The sequence below is a fragment of the Echiichthys vipera genome (genome assembly GCF_963691815.1).
Source record: "Echiichthys vipera genome assembly, chromosome: 8".
In the NCBI taxonomy this organism is placed as follows: Eukaryota; Metazoa; Chordata; class Actinopteri; order Perciformes; family Trachinidae; genus Echiichthys; species Echiichthys vipera.
Window position 1 is genome coordinate 18,555,547 of NC_139833.1, and position 14,287 is coordinate 18,569,833.

General features: G+C 42.1%; 1 protein-coding gene across 2 annotated transcripts in view; it reads left to right on the forward strand.

Annotated features, from left to right (window-relative positions):
* dyrk1b (dual-specificity tyrosine-(Y)-phosphorylation regulated kinase 1B) overlaps positions 1-14,287 on the forward strand; it is a 48,799-nt gene that overhangs the window by 19,614 nt on the left and 14,898 nt on the right. Inside the window, exon 1 of one of the 2 annotated variants that reach the window (XM_083919162.1) lies at positions 1,507-3,592. The exons of the other annotated variant lie outside the window; for it this stretch is intronic. Within the exon in view, the coding sequence (XP_083775288.1) occupies positions 3,490-3,592 (103 nt within the window). The 5' untranslated portion in view covers positions 1,507-3,489. Of the gene's footprint in view, positions 1-1,506; positions 3,593-14,287 lie in introns of those variants that run through there. 2 annotated transcript variants of the gene reach the window in all.

Sequence of the window (14,287 nt, forward strand, 5' to 3'; positions counted from 1 at the left end):
TGTCTGTGTGCGGAGCTGTTCCCAGGCAGCATTGTGCCTGATTTAGCCGGAAAGCTCGGATAGCAACAGTAACAACTTTTAGCTCGGTGCAGGTTTGCGAGGAGAAGTCGCATATCTCAGCTGTAGAGAGTCACTCAGTGACCATGTGCTTATGGAAGCCTTTTGCCCCGCTCTCTCTCCCTCGCTCCCCGGCTGTATCTCCACCCCCAGCCCCCTCGGTCTCCCCCTCCCTCTCCCTCGGTCTCCCCCTCCCTCTCCCTCGGTCTCCCCCTCCCTCTCCCTCGGTCTCCCCCTCCCTCTTTCCATTTCTACCTGACATCTTCAAACTATTTCCGCGTCATTCCTGCCTCGCGCCGTTTGAAGAGACACTGGGAAACTAAGCCGGTCGCCACGCCCACAGACCCGTTCGCTGTCCAATCACAGCCAAGGATGGGACTTTATGCAGCCAATCGCATTGCAGCTGCCGTCGCGTCGGGTAGCAACAGAGCCCCATAGAGGGTGCGTGCTGAGTGAGGGTAGAGGCTGCGTTTACCCGAGTATAGAGAAGTTCAAACATTTTTCAAAGACTGAATGAACAAAATGAGCCTTTGTGTGTAACGCGGTGGCAATAAATAAACCTACTTGTCCGCTCATTATTAGTGCAGCTCTGTCATACTTGCCTGCGTCACATAAAAGGTTATACAAACAGACAATCATAATCTGTGTTGAACGTCATCCACTGTAAATTAGTTATCTCGTGGTTGTTGCAGTTATCAGGGCAGCCTATTTGTTAACTCATAAATCTGTCGTGGAAGGGGGAATAACTTGCACATTTAGGTTTATGTTTCCTCCATGGTCTCCATAAATAAACATTGCTCAATGGCTTGGTTGGTGTAAACCACAATACACACACACAGACATATACACACATATATATATATAGATCCAAAACTGTATTTTAATTTACAATTGAAGGTATATTTTTGTAAACCTTTTTGAAAATGTTAAATGCATTTTAGACTGCGGTTCAGTCAAGTTTCAGACCACTTTTTTTTACAAAAGTAATGCCTATTATAAGGCCACGCAGGAAGTGGTTCTAAGTTTGTAGCAACCTATTTTTGTCAAGAGTTTTATCTATTAAACCGGATAACGGGTTTAAGTAAAGGTTGTCTATGTATGCGTGAATATAAAGTTCCAGTATATATATCCGCTGTTACTATAAATGGCCAGGACAGCAGAGGTCTGCTCGGAACAGACTACTGTGGTCAGAGGGAAGGTTACTGTCCCGCTAACTCAACGGGATGTTGATAACCTTACATTATTTTGAGTCAACCGAGTGATGGTTAATGTGAAATTCCTCGTGAAGTGTTCACAATATCGTGTTTTCGTCCACGTGTGCGTATCGGCCCCGGTTTATCCCAGTACAGCGTGAAGCCGCGGTAAGACAGAGCAGCTCCGACCCCCGCCGCTGGCACATGGTACGGTCCATATCGCAGGGTGGGGGAGCTGTGTGGGAGAGGAGCACAGATTCCGACTAACGGAGAAGCACGGAAAGGGAAAACGGGGCGAGAAACATGAGTCGAAATCGCCCTTGTGAAGGTTTCCACCTTGAAGGACTAAAAACTCTCCCCCAATTCTGAGAAAGGACGCGTAAAAGGAGGACATTTAATGTGAGGAAAGGAGAGCGGAAGAAGAGGCGCGTCAAAACGGAGCGACACAAGGCGTCTGACAGCAAAGCTCAGGAACTTCACTTTGGATTTGGTTTTCTTTTAGTTTACTTCGAGACGAGGTTTAGTTTTGGTTCGTTGCTGTCCCGGCGTTGTTTGTGGTTTAATCATTTCTCTGTGCTTGCCTCAGAGGTTGGACTTCTTCCTGGATCGAGTTGCGCGTTGGTAAACAAGAGGACGCTGTCGGAGTTTGGAAGTAGGATGCAGGCCGTCGGCGGCTTGTTCCGTGTGTTTCCTCAACACGGGGACACATTTGGCTTCTAATCCTCAAATACTGGATCTAAACTTTTGTCCCCCTGCTTAACCCGTGTGTGCCCCTGCTTGAAGGCCTGATGGTTCGTCACTTTGTTCCTGCAAACAGTCCGTGAGTGTGGATATCCTGTTAAGAGGGACTTTAACTGCGCGTCTCCGTGAAATCAACACGTTGCAGTGGACTGGTTTGTTTACATGTGTTTGTGCAACAGAGACATCCGGTGCAGTGTATGGGGTTTACATTGTTGTCTGACTTTTTTTTTTTTTTTTAAAGAGCTCCTTTTCACCCTTTCAGCCACCTTCTGCTGTAGGTGGGTGGCTGAGTGACTGCTACACACACATACACACACATAGACACACACACACACACACACACACAAAGACACACACACACTTCTTGGAGCTCTGGCTGTAAAGGCTGTGTGACATTACCAGTGTAGGGCTGTGTGTGTGTCACTGGATTAATCTGAGTGGTAACATCACTCTACACTGCCCTGCTCTGTCCAGTGACGAGTCCCCCCCAGAAAGCACCAGTAATTGGAGCTATATTTAGCCTAAGGGATGGGGTAAAAGCAGGCAGCTGGAAACCCAACTCCCCTCCACCTCCTTCTCTTTCACCCCTTCTATCACAGTACCTCGCCCGGCCCACCTGGCAGTATGCTGGGCGAGCCTGGTTAGCACAAACTTGACTTTGCAGCTAGTTGATGTGCTTTACAAGTAGTCTGGAAGAATAACAAACATTGGATGAACTTATTCTGCTGAATAATATGAGATCTGTTGGAACCAAGCTGACCATGGAGACTTATTAACCTGGGAATACTAACTACACTGTATTCTCCTGGACACACAAACCCTGTACTGGATTACTACTAAGATGTCTGCAGAACTACCTGTCCTGGACTAAGTGAACATAAGCAAGTATAGTCTATGCCTTCACCCTTCTGACATTTAGCTCACACTCTTGATCAGAGTCGCCACACGTTCACACCCTGCAATAGAAGAAAGGCTTACTTTAGACTACTTAAAATATCAGTCACCAGCGATCTGGAGCGTTACAAAGCTCCAGCGCACAGAAAGAATGCATGAAACTGCCAAAACCAACAAAACAAAAAGCTAACCTGACTAACCAAATATTCTATTCCCCCCAGCTCCCCAAACCCACAGAGAAACAGAATATATATGTATAATTAGAGATCTATATCTATAGTGTAACTCCACAGAAGACAGAGATTACATCCTTTATATTTTTACTTCAGAGAGACAAGCTGCCTGTACACCAGTTGGTTGCCTTAGAAACCACAGTCACAAAAAAAGAAACAAGCCAGAGAAGAAGGTGCCTTTTGATTGGTTGGTTGGTTTCCCACCATTTCAAGATTCATTGATTTAGTTGGATGTAAACTGTTGAAGCGAACTCTGGGATTGAACACATCTCATGACAGACTAAATCCCCCCCCACAAGCTCTGCCCACCTGTCAGAGCGCTGTGATTGGCAGTATTTCCCTGCTGGATTGGACAATTGCCAAGCATTTCCATGGTGATCACGTCATCATCCGTGGAGGACAAGACCGTGCCCTCTTGCAGGATGGTCCAAACAGAACCCTGGATCAGCTCTGCTTTGCTGCGCAAGAACAAGAGTTAGTACACACACACACGCACACACACACAATCCCATGATTAAAAAAAGCCATAGGTCTGTGTGGTATGGTGGGATGGTATGATAACTCTTTTGTTTGAAGTTTGAGGAGTTTCAGTTAATATGTGGTGAAGTTGGTGTGTATGATGAAATGTTGCAGGAGCGCAATGTTTGTCAGCATGTGTTGCAGTTGAGTGGCAAAAGTTTCTAATGCATGTATGTGTGGGACAGTTTGGCTTTCCGTCAGTATTGTTTCAGCCTGAACTTGAGCGATCAGAGCCCAGTTGGATCTGAATAGCCATCACGCTCCACGCCTGTCAGGTCAACCTGCAGCAGGAAGCACCGGAGTGGTCGGACAACTTTGTTGTTAGTCAGTCGGGGACACCGAGCTTAGGGATAGGATTTAAGAAGCAGTCTGTGTTGTTTTGTACTTTACCGTGATGAGATGCAGTGTCGCTATAAAGTTCAACAAGTAGTCTGTTGATGGCGGCCTATAGATGAACGCCTGCATGTCCATTGGCTGTCACTGGTTTACACATATTTTACTGACTGAACACAAAAAACAGAAAGAAAAACTGAGATACTGGACCAACTTGAAACCTAGCTTGTAAATGATCTTCATCGTTTTCTGCTACGCAGCAGTTTAGCAACTTGTTCTTTTATATCAGGACTATTTACACGGCATGATTAAAACCCTGAATGAGCCTGAATTAGTTGTAACTGCTGTTTTAAAGCTTTCTATGTCGTTAATGTTTAAGTCCTCTTGTTGCAGTGCTTTATCTTTCATTGAGTTTTCAGTCGACTTTCACTTTGATTTTATTTAATTTTTTATTCAGTGAAATTTCTTTAAGGTGCAGCGCAGTCTCCACACAGCGGGAAGGCCCTGGGTTCAAATCCACAAACATGCAAAATGAATCCATACAAATAATCCTGAATCGTGAAGTTAGTGTGTGATTGTGAGTTTGTGTGGACTATGACCTGGTGCTCAATTAAAGATCTGGACCCTGAGGCTAGACCAGTGGCACACTTAAGGCTGAGTAATGTAGTGAATATTGACTTGCATTTGTCATCTCTGTCTGGGATTTGTGTTCTTGTTTACAACATTGCATTAGTATTTACTTGCATGTATAAAATAAGTGAAAAGAATCCAGCTGGTGACCTATTTGTTACACCGTTTAATACGTTCATCCATGACAAGTACATGCTTCTTATGGTTTATCGCATATGACAAAATATATATCGTTTATCATAATACATTCCCCGATGTTCATGTGACTTTGTGTTCTTGTGACTTTAGTTGTTTGTGAGAGAAAGCATGAGTTCAAGACACACTTGATGTATTGTTCCTCTCTTCCCCACTGTACTGTGCCAAATGTTCTCCACTTGACTGGACTTTATTGTTATGTAAAGACATGTCATTGTTGATAGTTTATACCAGTGTGTTTAGGGAAAAAAGAATAATAGGAACATGAAATAATACCAAGTTTATTGATGGGCTCAGTGGTCATCTGTAAATGGGTTTTGCAGTGGAATCTGGGTTCAGGTTAAATGAGCCAAGGCTTGGCCTTGTCCTCAATTACCTCAGTGGAAAACAGATTTGTGTTATTTTGACAAATGGTATCACAATGCTCATTCATTTTAATGAAATAAGGTTCTAGCAGCCTGTGCATGTGCGGCGTCTCTGACACCTCTGTGTCCTTATTGGTGGTCAAACTCTTCAAATAAATAATTAACAGCAGTTGGGGCACCCGTATGACTTAGAGACAACCATGATGTCCCAGGTTCAAATTCAAATTCTTCCGATATTTTCTCTGTCATCTCTCTATTATTACTAACTGATAGTCATGAAATGCTAAAACAATAATCATAATTGACAGTATTCTGTGCTGCATCACTGTGTATGAGCTTAGGGACATTTAGAGACTGACGTCACACATGATCTGAAACCGGAGGCTGCGTGAATTAACCTGTTTTTATGGCACAGTCTGTGTGTTTTAAAAACTCGCACATGACTGATTTGGAAATTTAGTTGCCATTTTAGTTCTCTTATATTTAGAAAAAATAAGATACTATGTGGATATACATCAGCTTAAAAAGTAGAATGTGACAGGGAAATTTATAAATTTCCTTTTTGATTTTTCATTCAGGTGCATCTGGTTCTTTGTCAGTTAAATCCATTCGCACGTTTGTTTGTGATGTTGACGGGTTCGTCAGACACCCCACAGTCAAACAACTTAATTTGCTTCGCCACTGTCTCTAAAACAGATGTCTGTGCACATGTGTAGCACTGTCTGCTTCCAGTTCTGACTAACAGTAATATTAAAATATCATGTGACAAATAGTAGAAAAATATTTATTTTGGCATATACGTTTAGTTGTTTGCTGTCCCTATATTTTAGATGTTAAAAAGCAGTTGTCACTGATGGCAACCAAAGGCCAAGAGTTGGTTGCCAATTTCTCAAAATGGTTGCTAATTTCAACCTGGACTATTACTGTCAAACCCTGCGTGATTTGTGGATGCAGAATTCCCTGGAGATTTAAGCGCCTTTTACAAATGTAATATAATGTGAATGTACCATACATGGGTTAATTCTTATAGCTTGTTCTGCATATGACTCTTGACTTAATGTTGATGACCGTACAGGCAATCCACCTGACTGTGGATTGCCTGTTGTCAATATGGGACCCCTCGTACCCAGACTGTCTTTTGATCTCCAGCGGGGAATTAAATTTGAGCCTTGACATTTTGAGGCTTGCTTGTTCAGCTTTTTCTTTGGTATCAGTTTCATTAATTTTTGAACCATGTTGTTTAATTTAGCTTGTAACAATGTACATCTAGATGGACAGATTAACAGAAAGTCAATAATTCCATCATTCATTCATTCATCTTCAACCGCTTATCCCGGGGTCGGGGTCGCGGGGGTGCTGGAGCCGATCCCAGCTGACATCGGGCGTGAGGCGGGGTACACCCTGGACAGGACGCCAGTCTATCACAGGGCACATAGAGACGAACAGAGACAGACAATCATTCACACCTACGGGCAATTTTAGAGACATCAATTAACCGGAGAACCCGGAGGAAACCCTAAATTCTTACAGTGTGTGGAGTTTAATGACGTGGAGTGTTTGGTGAGGAAAAAGCATTAAAAAAAGTTTTTGACAGAGCCCTCGAAAGCTCCGGGCTGTCCCACCCATCTCACAGTGGCACAACCCTAAGCCATAGCAGGAACTCTAACTCATTTGATGTGGTAAACTAATGTTTATATGTAAAGTTGATTGACCAGTGAAACCATCACAGAAAGGATTGCGTTAGCCAAAATGACCCCGACGGGGACAAGCGGTTGAAGATGAATGAATGAATGAATGAATGAATTCACACATTTTAGTCAGAAGTAATGCAAAGATGAAGAAGAAAACTATCAAGCAAGATGAGCAGCACTTATTAAAATGTACCTGAAAGGGAAGCGCAGTTCCACAACAGGTAAATAATACAAATACACTGAGAGCTCTGTTTACATGGAGCTTCCTACGTCATCATGATGTACTCTACCATCTTCAGTAGTCAATTTCAGGCAGGACAGAGGTTTGGTTGCCGTCAGTGGCAATTTCTTACATTGTGTCGCCCCTTTTCCGCCATAGCTGCTACACAGTATGCTGCATTATCTTGTGTGACAGAGAAGAGTTTTTGTTCACCACTTGAAAGAAGGTTTTTTAAGTGACAAACTGATGATTTGTATCAGTGAAAACAGCAACAGGCGTATGAGCTAATCTGCATCTTTCTACAAGTTAGGTGTTTATCTGGACAGCCAGTTTTCCGAGCACGCTTTACATGAGAGAGCAGATGTCAGTAGTGCCAAAGCATTGCCTAAATTCACAAATACAACATGACCTTGAGGTCCATTTAGTAGCTGTCCTAGTGCCTTGTCTCATACCACTTCATCTTTATCAGGAGACCTCTTTTTTGCTCGTTTTCAGTGCACTTATTATATTTTCAGATTTTTTTTCCGGCATAAGATAGTATCTGTTGCATGTGCTGATTCAGATCAGAATCACTGAGTAACACTAGAAGACAGGTAAAACTTTACAAACAGCCCTCATGTCATCTTTTAGGGTTGGATCATTTCAACTCCTAGTGTAACTATTCACTTAATGTTGCCACTTTTCTTAATTTCTATATGGCTATAGCACATATCCCAATTAGTCACCCTCACTTAACCATCACTGGTCCCAGTCAGTATCTCTGTGGGCAGTTATTTGTTGTATGAGTCCTTCATAATCAGTATTGGTTTGCTTTGTGTCACTCATGCCACTTATTTATTCCTTAAAATATATAACTTGTTTGTAAAATGTTGGGTAAAAATGTATCCAGTCAATACCTTTTGATTGTTGACTGTCTTTTTTAACATCTATATCTCTATCTCTTTTTTACTTGCTAGATGTCTTTTTTTGCCGTTGTAAAAAAAGTTGTCAAAGAGTTGATGTGCTAAATGGGAAATGGAAACGTCTTTGCCGAATAAACTGACGTAGCAAACCTTTAACTCACGGAGATGAAAGAACAATACAATTTTTCCAATTGAAACAAATTCCTGAACACCTCTCCATAATACTCTCATAGATGTCAGGGTTAGATGTGATCAGATGGCCAAGGCGACATTTGCATAGCCTAAAATGCCAATTTCTGACCAAACTATGCCTAGTAGACTAATTTATTCATTCCAAACCAGTTTATGGAAACACAAAAAACTTAAACTCCTACAAATTCACAGAGCTCAACCTCCAAACCTTTAATCAAAATTAAGAGGTGTGATCACCCTCATTTAAAGAGGCCAAACTCAACATTCAGAACATTAATAAAGCACCAAACAAATCATTTCCATGTTAAGATGCGGTTGAGTAATGTAAAATAGATATATCATAGAGACTATCTCAAATCTTGTGAAGCACTTTGAAGAGTTCTCTAAATAAAGATGATCTGTGCTGATCGCTGTCCATATGACATCATCATCAGGTAAGAGGGTTAACATGTAGGCATGTTTTTTACAGTGTAGTTTGACTGGTTATTGCAGTCTAATAGTGGCTGTACACTGAGTGATTATTATTATTATTAAACTGTTGAAATGCCCAGACTAAAGTTAATTTTGTGTTTAGCTGGTCCCGGAACGTCAGTCGATAGGCAGGCAAGTGAAGTCCAGTGATCTGTGTTTTCTGTTCAGTAGATATGGGTGTATGAACCCCTTGTAAAAACTAGTTTGAGTTGATTTGAATGCTAAATCACCCTGTTGCCAAGCCGTGTGGGCCATGTAAAATAATTTGTTGCATGGTAAAAGAGATATAGACAATACAATGTACTTCTTAAAGGGATAGTTTGGATTTTTTTTAGTTGGGTTGTATGAGATACTTATCCAAAGTTGGTATTTACAGTAGATGGGCAGCAAAATAAAATATATTTTGAACTGAAACCATTATGTCCATTTACACTCTCTTCAAAGCACACAACTAGTTTGTTTGTGTTCACTTGCTAATGCTAGCAAGTTATTTTTTTAAGCTCTTTTTTTCTGCTGAGTTTGTGGCTCTCACCACTGACTGCTGGACGGCGTTCACAATGGAGAGCTAAGTGACAGTTTTATGCCACTATTTTGATGAGGACCGGCGGGTTAAATCAGCCATCAGACACACAGCTAACAACCTCGCAGCTAAACTAATTGATGTGCTGGGTACAGTCAGTGCACGCGACATTGTGGCGGCTTACTGTTCCAGACGGCTGAACTGGGACTCAGTTCTCTGCTTGTCTGTTAGCAGTTAATATTTGGTTAACGAGGGTCAGCTGACGGTCAGAAGAAAAATCTAAATCTGCATCTGTAGTGACTGTGGAAGTCCCCGCTGTAGTATCTACCATTAACAGTTTAGCATGTTAGCTAGGCCCAGTGTGCTCCTGTTGGTCACCAGCTGGTGTGTTTGGTTTGGGACATTGAACCGTTGATTAACTAAGGTAGATCGAACCTGTTCCCAGATACAATAATGCTTACCAAAACTCATACAAGTTTATATCACTGGGGTTAGACTAAATATTAGAAACACACTCAGTAAAACAAACTACAATTCAACAGCACTGCAAACTACAGCCTCCAAAATGTCCATATAGTTTAACAAATGTTATGGCAAACTATCCAATAGTTAGAGATATTTCAGTGTGAATCAAAGAGGTGGACTGACCTTGGTATTACAAGAGCCCCAACACTAGCTGGTTAAATCCTACTTTAATTTTGTTCTTGGAAGATTGTTATGTCTTTGGTGATTGTTGTGTTGACTATTGTTTCTCTTGGTTGAGGCTTTAAAAATGTATTTAAGAGCACTGGCGGACTGTGGGCTGAGAGTGGGAGCAAAAACTTTTAAAAACCCATTTACTTAACAGTTCTTAGTAACGGTGGAGTATAAAGATATTTAATTTATTACTAAAAGATAAATGCTGAGCTGTAGGTGTCACAGAAGAACTTAAGATGCGTCTCGATCTCAGTCCACGCCTAGAGTGTATCCATGTGCTCTTGGACCTGTGCTTTGATTTTGTATGCAGTCTCGCTGTCTTAAGTTGACAAGATGATTATAAAAACCTGATGTCATGCTGAGCATTTACCTGGGACCACAACAGTGAGCAGGAGTAGCCTCAGAAAAAAATCCATTCCACACTTTGTGTATGTGGCTTTTGATATTGATAAAGGTAGGTGAGAACTTAAGCAGCAATAACAATTTTGTTATATTATTTATTTGATATGTGGGTGGATTAAAGGCTGTGTGTGACATGTTGCTTTTTTCTACTAATTCTGTCAGTTGTGATGGTACAGACAAATACATTGTGTTAAGATCAGATGGGCTGCTGTTTTCAAGTGATTCTGTGGTCATTTTTAGATGTTACCTTTATGAATATGTGCAGATCCTCGATGGGGTAAACCAATAGTGAGCCCCGTTAAAAGGGCGTAGTAAGTATGGAATACTGTGAGCCAGCCGTTGTGGCTGATGATTTACATGGTTCAATATAATTCTGTATTGATTTTATCTCCATGACTATGTCAATAAATGTGATTTTTTTTTTTTCCTCAGATAACACTCCTCTGCCTTAACAATGCATTTTAAACATTTCCTTCTTTCTGTCGGTTATTGTCCATTCAGCGGACAGTGGATAGTGGCGACACCAGCGCCTTTCTGAAAATTTCAGAGGTTTCCAACTAGAGTAGCTCAGAGCGGCTGCACAGCGCTCTGCAAAAAGCTGGGTGCTACGCCTTTTCTCTTGTCAGAGGCAAACCCTCTCCTCATTGTGAACAACTGGAAAAAAAACCACTTTGTGAACACTCACCACATTGTTAAAGATACACCCAAGCGATGGTTGAAACGCCTCAAAGATAAATTTGAAATAATGCATTTGGTTTGTGTTGCAGTATTAGCGAGTTATCATGTTGAAAACTGAGTGTAACCTGAGCAGCTGTGTTAGTGGGTGGGGCATGAGGCCCAAGGTAGTTATAACTCCATGTTTTTGTAATATGTCTGGGGGGGATCTCTAAAAGAATTGTTCAGGGTTTAAACCAGGGATGAAATACTCCTTTTATATTGCTTTTCATTGAGTTGTCATCAAAATCCCATTAAATAATGCAACATATAAATGCTCTAATTACATTTTCTGAAGGAACTGCACTGTCTGAGTTAAAGTATATGGTCTCAGCATACACTGCATTTGTTTAGATCCAACTATAATACTTCCATTTAGCACCGTTGTGTTTTATTGGACTTGGTCTTCACTTGATCTTGAAACCACTCAGACTTGGACTTTTTCTCTGACTTAGGCGGTATTGACAGTTGTGTTTAAATAGATTTGTGTACACACTAGCAGCAAAGAAACCCTTCTTCAAGGCAGTGCTGCACAACTGTTGGTTTCTTTCTGATGGACTACAAGCCCGGTTGTCTCTCTATTGTTTTTCATCATCTAGCAACTTGTTGTGAGCAGGAAGCACTAGTTTCTAGCTGTACTGTGTGTTGCTGTGCAGCCTGGAGTGACTCCTCACTGTTGCCCCAAATAATGTTACATCATTGTGCATCAACACAACGCTGATGGAGAGATGAAACAGTCTTCAAAAAAGAGAAAATGAGACCTCCTGAGCAGTCATCTGATTGAAGTCAGGAAGCATGGAAAATAGGAGTGAGGGATGATGGATGGATAAGAAGAAGAGAGAATCAGATTCAGAGGTAGAGAGGTTTGAGAAAGCAGGAAGGATGATGAAGGAAAGGGGGAGGAGAGAGCGGCTGGTAGGGTGGGTTGGGTTGCTAGGGGAGAGTATGTCAGACTGCTGCTGCTGAGAGCCAGGCCTGCTATTGGAAGCTACTTGCTTAGCAGGAGAGAGGCGGAAGAGGCGAGAGAGAAGTAGCTAATGAGTATTGTAGGCTGGTTGCTGAGACAGCACTGGGTTTATTTATAGAGTGCTGGCCAGCCAGCCCTTAGATACCAACAGCGAATCAGCTGACAGAGAAAGAGGGGGCCCCGACCAATGGCAGCGCAAGAAGGGGGATGCCAGATTGAGGAAGTTCTGTGAGTGCCTCTCAGTCTCTTAAAGAGACGGTGCAGATTTCTCAGTACTAGGCAGATATTCTCTCTCTCCAGCAGTGTCATATCTGTAAGCAGGCCAGGACCCAAAGCACCACAACAGACACAGTGGCAGTGATTGGATTACTTTTTCTACCTTTGTCACACAGCAGAACACAAGCACACACATGCAGTCAAACACAGAGCTTCAAAGCTTTTCAGTGGTTTTTAACTTCACAAATATAGCCTCATTTAAGTACAGAGCTCTATTTAAACTTTCAGGGAGCCATTTGGAAAAAAAATGTTGAGTGCTGAATAGGAGAACTGTCTGTATGGTAGATAACAGTGGTGAAGAACCTATAATTACCAACGTTATTCTTACATGTTCACTGAAAATGAATGTCTGCCCTGAATTATGTTATAGTGATATAAAAATAGACCTAATTTTGCAGTCTTGAAGTCTATTTTGCGTTGACTGGTATAGAGAGCTGTAGTACTGGTCCTAGAGCACAGGAGCTCACCATTACAAACTGTAGATCTATGGTTAGCCATTTAATGGCCTTTTCCCAGAGACCCAGTATAGCCTGCTTTATCTGCTCTGGCTGGCAGTATTGTCCACCTACTTAGTAGCAGGGCCAATCCATGCTTGACTCCACCTTCATCCAAGCTGTGTCTTGCACTAAACTGATGCTAAACACCTGTGGTCGTGCAAGTAAAAGTAGCATTTAAAAGTATTGCCGTGTTCAACAGTACTTTAGCAACATGTAACTGAGTCTCTCGTTTTACTTTAATTTAATTGAGAAGCGTCACTCCTCATATAAACTGTATGTCCTGCAGCTTCAAAAGGAACGCTTTACTCAGATATAGACACAAAGCCCATTCTTGGTGGTTAAGAAAGTCACATACATTGGCTTTAAACAACTAAACAGTGTCTCTTATTCCCACTTCCTGCCACAGCTCTCTTTTCATACTGCTGCTTTTCATGTGCAGACGTTGAGGTTCGCTCCTAAATGAATTTGGGGAAGAAGCAGTGATATTCCACTTCTTACCTTTGTTTGGTATTTTTGTTTTTGACTTTTCTTTATAAAACTTTCTCCGCAGAGGCTATCAGTGAGTTCACAGGGGAAGGCCATTTGCAGGTGACACAAACTCTTAAAGGTTCAGATCCACAGGCTGAGGTGCAGGCATGTAACCGTTTTACCAGTTCTCTGTGTGACAGTACCTAGAGGCCCAGACACACCAACACAACATCAAAGAGCATTTTGGCAACGACGGCCGACTGCTGCCTCACATCGCTTGTGTCACATTCAAAAAGTGGCACTCGAGCATCCCGCAAAGACCGCAGCAGACGGCTGTCTGGCACGTACGCTCTGCCCCTGCGTGAGAGAAAATATCTCTCCATACCAGCAGGTGGCGGTATTCTGTAATCGTCATTAAAAAAGGGAAACCGGAACACCGACAGGACGGCTCAAGGCGCTGGTTAGCACATGAACAACACAGCCCGATGTTGAATGAAGAAGTGATGTTTACCATGTGCAAGTGAACATTAACACAAACAATTACAAAGCATTTGTGCTAAAAAGCTCAATCAATCTTACCTGATAAAACAAATTTGTTTTCGACCGCACAGCCTCTTGACTTGAGCTGTTTACTTTTCTCACTTTGGTTTTTCTTCTCATGGGCCGATTGAAATCAGTGAGATATCTGTCACAAATGGACTCCGCTGGTTTGAACACAGATTTGACATGCTGAATTGGCCAGAAAAAAAGACGATAAGAGCCAACTGGCGCCAACGGTGAGGGCAGTAGGGTCCCTGAAGCACAACGCCGGAGTGACTTTGACGGACTGTCAGCTTGGTCTATCGAGGCCTTTCAACTCAAGACCACAAGAAGCTCAATATCTGCATGGCAAGCTACAGTTGTACTTGTATAATGGTGCCAGCCTACACAGTATATATTATAGAGCAGTCCATATTACAAACAGCTATTTCATAGTGACAGTCTATATTCTCTGAATAATTGAATCATTCAGACACAAACTATTTGACATTGAATAAGTGCGCCTGTTTTCACATGGCTGCAACAAATCAAAATGGACTGGGTCTTATTTTCTTTGCTTGAGGAAGCAGCC